The 5,680-nt window shown below is 40.4% G+C and overlaps 1 protein-coding gene across 6 annotated transcripts in view; it reads left to right on the top strand.

The window, feature by feature from the left end:
- Positions 1-5,680, top strand: part of aopep (aminopeptidase O (putative)) — a 109,013-nt gene that overhangs the window by 94,490 nt on the left and 8,843 nt on the right. For 4 of the 6 annotated variants that reach the window (XR_001776945.1, XM_017306881.1, XM_017306880.1 and 1 more), the window contains exons 16-17: positions 4,318-4,404; positions 4,540-4,688. Coding sequence is in view for 3 of the 6 variants with exons in the window: in XM_017306881.1 (XP_017162370.1) it covers positions 4,318-4,404; positions 4,540-4,680 (228 nt within the window). In the remaining 3 variants the exon portion in view is untranslated. Of the gene's footprint in view, positions 1-4,317; positions 4,406-4,539; positions 4,689-5,680 lie in introns of those variants that run through there. The other 2 variants (XM_017306882.1, XM_017306883.1) reach the window with 2 other exon arrangements.

Genomic DNA, 5,680 nt, shown 5'->3' with positions numbered 1-5,680 from the left:
TATATATACTGTACTCTGTGCAGTATATTTTTGACTGTATTGGTATTTGCAATAACCAAGTTTATTTTGCTGTACAGAGTTGCTGTAAAGTACAGGAAAACACAGCTGTGGCAGAAACCCGTAAACTGTCCACACCAACCTCTGTCGTTAACACATGGCTCATTTTGAAAAGGAAAATTGTGATACATATTTAGGTTTTTACAGCTTCCTATTAATTATACGAGCTGTTTTTGAGGCTGCAGTGCGTCTAATGGGACTCAGATGTTTTGTTGTGGAGACACTTGAGCAGTTACTGAACTGAGTCCTGATGAGAAAAGGTGCATTAAAATATTTCAATAGAAAAATTACACTGTCTATGACATAATCACATAAATCAAAAAACTGTATCCTTTTAAGTTGTATAATCGCTCAGTGGCTGCTTATCGACCTCGTAGTAACAAAACGAAGGCCGCTCTGTGTTTGGCCTCGGATCCAGCTTTCAGGACCAGGAGACTTCCTGGCAGATAAAATGCAGATTCTCCTCCACAATTTCCAGGAAAAAAAGCTCTCACTATTTGCTAAAAATAAGCAGGACCATTACGCAAGTAGTGATGCGGAAATAACACACTTGCAGAAACATTCGCCCTTACACACCTCTCTAAAGGCAGTGCCGCTGTCCGGGGTTATTTGTCACGTTCTTAAGAGGTTAATCAATTTCAACTCTCCTCATAAATCCGGTTATTTATTTTTCTGTCTGAAACTTATTTTCTTCCACTTCTCACTTTCTTGCACCACAACCACATTCTCTTCTGATAAATGATCATTCATTTGTATAAAACTCTTGGATTAAAACAGATCTGAGTGCCGTTTCAGTCACAGATGGGAGCTTTCTGGAGTTAATGAGTATTGGATGATATAAATGGACGTTTATGATTCTAAAAGGGAGCTGATAATACAATCACTTTATAATGGTGCTTTGTCAGATCGAACAGCATACATGTCACCTCCTCTTATGATAGTTTCACAACATATATGTATATATATTTCACTGAAATGTGATCTGATCACAGCATGCTGTTACATAATGTTTCACCATATGTTCTTGTGCTAAACAAATATCTGCAGAGTGCCGAGACACTGTGGAATAAAAGTGATAAGAAAGCTCGTCTTTGAGCAGAAAATGCTGCCATGTAGGATTTTTGTGACTGTGAAAATCTGAACCAAAGTGAGAAGCTGACTGCCATTGTGCGTGCAACCAGGCGGCTTTGTGTTGGCTGTTAGTGGCCATGAATATTTGTGCTGGTGGACCTGTGTGCATATGTTTGTATGTAAGAGTGCGGGTGCGTGACTTTGGCCCACTTCCCTTCCTAACCTGGTGTGATTTGAGGTTGAGTGTAAATCTACCTGTGCACGTTTGGTGGGGTGCACATGTGTGAAAGGCGACTCGTTCTATTAAGTTTGCTGACCACAGGTTTCTCTGGAGCAGTTCAAGAATTTGGTTTATGCTGAGTAAAACAGCTGTCAACTGTTGCAGATCCTTTTTTTCATAAACAGTTATCTTTTGTGTGAGTTCTAATCTGAGGGTAAGATTATGTAGGTTGCATCAAACATCATTTTTAGTGTTTTTTTAAATACTTCTTGTCAAATTGTTACAGGGTTTTGCTCATGTGGGTTGTAGTCTGTTGCCTCTGAGGAGAGATGGGACTGGTGGGCATTAAATTACAATGTTCCAGCCTTATATTGTTATATCACAGTGTTTACACTGTGAAACTCAATTATCACATCATAGTAAGTGGATTAAACTTTATACAGCATTTTCTACTTATACTGACCACTAAAACTGCTGTACATTGGAGCTACAGTCATTCACAAATCTATGAATGATGTCCATTACCATGTTTGGCGTTTCATACAAGTATCAAAAATAACAACTGTCAAACACTAACAAACATAAACTATTAACATGATTGTTGAGATATTTACTGGCTGGAAAAACATGTTAAGTTGGAGATTTCTTTATCTTCCATTTACATTTTGTGCATGATGGCACGAAATTAGTGACTAAATTAGTGGCACAATTTCTCTCCCTCCTTTCACAGGCAGTTGGGACACTTTACCCCTTGGCAATATTGTTTAAAATGTGACTGCCAGGCTGGCTGATAAATGGCAAGTGGTAAAAAAAAATGAGAGTAGACTACCAATGGGTGAAGGTCGTCAATCATCATGTTTCAGAACAAATTAATCAAGTGAAAGCTAATTTGACATGTACATACTTCCCTGACCAATGATGCAGACAAAGCAAACCTTCCTGAAGTGACCACTGATCCAGCAGATAGCAGTCAACCTGCTCTAAAAATCAAGCTCACACACTATTAAGCAGAATTTGGAGCATTTAGATAGCAGCAAATAAAGACAAAAGATAGTCTGTAACTCTGCTAGCACACTGAATATTTAAGCAACAGTTGTTGTTCCTGTGTGTGATAACACCGGGGGTAGAGAGGAGTGAAGGGAAGAGCAGTGGTGCAGTAATAAATGAAGGAATGTCACTGCGTAATTGCATGTGCTGTCAGGAAGAGGGGCCCTGCGAGAGGAAACATAGTTTAAAAAAAAAAAAAAAAAGGGAGAAGAAGAGGTGCACCAAGCAGCTGCTGTGCCCCAAGGCTCTCCCCAGGAATGTAACCCAGTATAGTCAGCAGCTGCTGGGGCTGCACAGGCCAGGAGGGCAGAACTGGCACTAGAGGGTAAACATATTGTGCACACTCTTGCAAAGACAGGAAGACATATTTCTAGAGGGAAATGGAGCTGAATTTTTGAATGTATCTTCTTTTTGAGTTCTTACTAAATACAACTTAATAATAATTAAAAAAAAACTATTTAAAACTAACCGTTTTGGCTTCCAAATGAAGCTGGTTGGTCTCAGTTGTGACACTGCAAAGATGAAAGGAGAAGGATGTAGCGTTTTAAAGACTCAAACTTCTGTTATGAGAGTGAAAGCTTGAAAAAAGGCCTTGGAGGGATCACTTCTGCTCAGTTTCTAAAACCTCTAAATGAATTCCTGTACCTTTTCTTTTCCCCAAAGCTTGAGCTGCTGAGATCGAATCAATCACCAGAAATCCCACACTGAATTCTTCAAGGGACTAGTTTATTACCCTGACTCTGTGGAGACACTTTGAGGAAGACTGAAAACACCCACGAAAAATGCAGTCAAGAGGGAAACAGCTAAGCTTTAAAAGAATTGATGATGCTTTAAAAGATTTTTCATCTCGGAATTTTTAGCGCTCCTCAATATCTTTTATCGTCCTCTGCCAGTCTCCTCAACAAATATATAAATGTGCATACACACACACACACACACACACACACCCCCACGCACACGCACACACACACACACACACACACACACACACACACACACTCACACTCATGCGCTCTCGTATCAGATGATGACGGATGATGGTTGAGGCAGGGACAGAGGCAGTCTCTGATCTCTCCTGTAACCGCAGCAACAGAGCTCCTATTGATCCTCCAGGAAAAAGGCCAGGCAGCAGCTTTCACAAACGCACACACACATACAGTTAAACAACAAAAACACAGTCAGAAAATCAAATTGAAGTTTCATCACGTGTTTAGATATTATTTTCAGTTTTAACAGAAACCCAGATCTGTTAATTCTACATTAACATTCTTTAACGAATGAACTGCTCACCTCTGATCCAGTGACCACTGGAGATGGGCAGCAGGCCACCTGCGACCCTGCATGGACAAGCTGTTCCAGACAGTGGATGGGTGAATGGATTTTTAAAGAAATATAACATTCAACATTATTGTGCTTCTCAATGACAACGCAAGAATGATTACCAAAATGTACTGACGAATAAAGACGTCAAAGAAAATCAAGTGAATTCAGGTTTATTTATTGTACATTTCAGACAGCAATTTCAAATTCAATATGCTTAGAAATAAAACCATAAAACTAGATGATCAAACATGGACAATTTATAAAGCCCAGCAACAACAAGATATGTTGTTTGACAAATGGGTTGGGTGCTATGGCTGCGACAATGAGTCTGTTTTTATCCCAAGACGCCTCATTTGCAGCGGCACTTATCCTGTGACAATGAATGCCTACAAACTCTAAATTAAGCCTTTGGCTACATTGGTACAATTATGGCATCGCTTGTGCTGCCTCCACCTATCACCTACTGGGCCATGTAGCTTGGTAACTAAATTTCTTCAAAGCCCACAGGTGGTGCAAAGAAGGGAAAATGTACAATATTCTGAAATTGAAATTTAGTATTTATCGCTAACATGTTTTTTTCCCCCCTGTTTTGGTTGCAGGTCCGACATCGCTGGTGTGAGCTGGTGGTTAAGCACACTTACTCTCAAGCTTACTGTGATGTTGAGGACTTTCTGCTTCATGATCAGGTAAAACATTAGCATTAGCCCTCTATTCTATAATCATTCAAGTCATGTAGAAAAGCAAAAAGAAGATTTAGAACAAAATGTGTGTGGGGGGGTGCATGCGTGTGTGTGAACTGATGAACTGTGTGTGTGTTTCAGGCGATGGGTGTGTATCTTTACGGGGAGCTGATGGTTCAGGAGGATCCAGAGCAGCAGGCGTTGGCTCGTCGATGTCTCGCGTTGGTCCAGGAGGAAATGGACCAATCAGCACGCAGAGTTGTGGAGGAGATGATTCTGTGACACTGGAGGTGAAGTGTCATTTTTGTTTAGCAGATTTTTAGTTTTAGTCGCTCCTACAGGGTTTCTGTTACTCCACTGAACTGTAGCTTTCAGTTCTGCTGGTTCTTTTCCTTTCAACAGTTTGAGTAGAAACTGCTAACGTTAACCAACATGTGTCTTAAAAGTCCAGATACTTCACTGAAAATGAACATGTATTGGATATGTCGGGGTAATTATTGTCTCATAAAAGTTTTTTACTGAAACTTTGCCTTATTTGACCTGGTGCTCTGCAGAGGCATCTGATAAAGAAAGCTTTGTGTTGAATCTATTTTGATCCAATCGATCCAAGCAGGGAGTCTACATGTGAATTTGCTGGCTACCTTGGCTGCGCATTCCTTTCTGACCTGTAAGCGAGCTCCTAGACTCGTGAGGTTTCACGGCAGCACCATTACCATATTTGTCAGAGAAGGAATTTGGGAATTTGTTCCTCAAACAAACTGTGCTGGAAGACAGTAAAACAGAGAAAATGGGTCAGTGAGCATGTGCTGAAGGGCTCAGGATGGTCTCCACTCAATTTGGAGCGATTTGCACACAGTCCAGCCTGGAATTCCTCCACTGGGTGTTGTTTATATGCATAATCACAGCTGTCAACTAGTGGCCTCCTGGCTTATCCTGAGCAGTGAGGGGTTTCTTACTCTGGCACTAAATGAAGGGAAGATGAAAAGTTTCCTTCTCTCGTTTGGAGAGAACGAAAAGCGAAACAGAGACTGGTGTGCAAACAGATCACCTGGATGTTGGACAATTTAAATAATTATAGCAAAATGTTAAAAGCATACTGGTCACGGAATTATCATTTTTCCAAATTTGCTGGATATAGTTGTCTTGTCTTGTGTTGATGACTTTGAAACAGAAAGTGCCTGAAAATCACCCTTATTCATGACTAAATCCAACTCTGTTTTGTTCTCTATCCAGGAGCTTTTGTCAGTCCGAATCAGCAAGCAGGTTGTTTAAAAAAAAAAAA

This window comes from Poecilia reticulata, linkage group LG9 (genome assembly GCF_000633615.1).
Source record: "Poecilia reticulata strain Guanapo linkage group LG9, Guppy_female_1.0+MT, whole genome shotgun sequence".
Lineage (NCBI taxonomy): Eukaryota > Metazoa > Chordata > Actinopteri > Cyprinodontiformes > Poeciliidae > Poecilia > Poecilia reticulata.
This window is presented reverse-complemented; position numbering and strand designations above follow the sequence as displayed.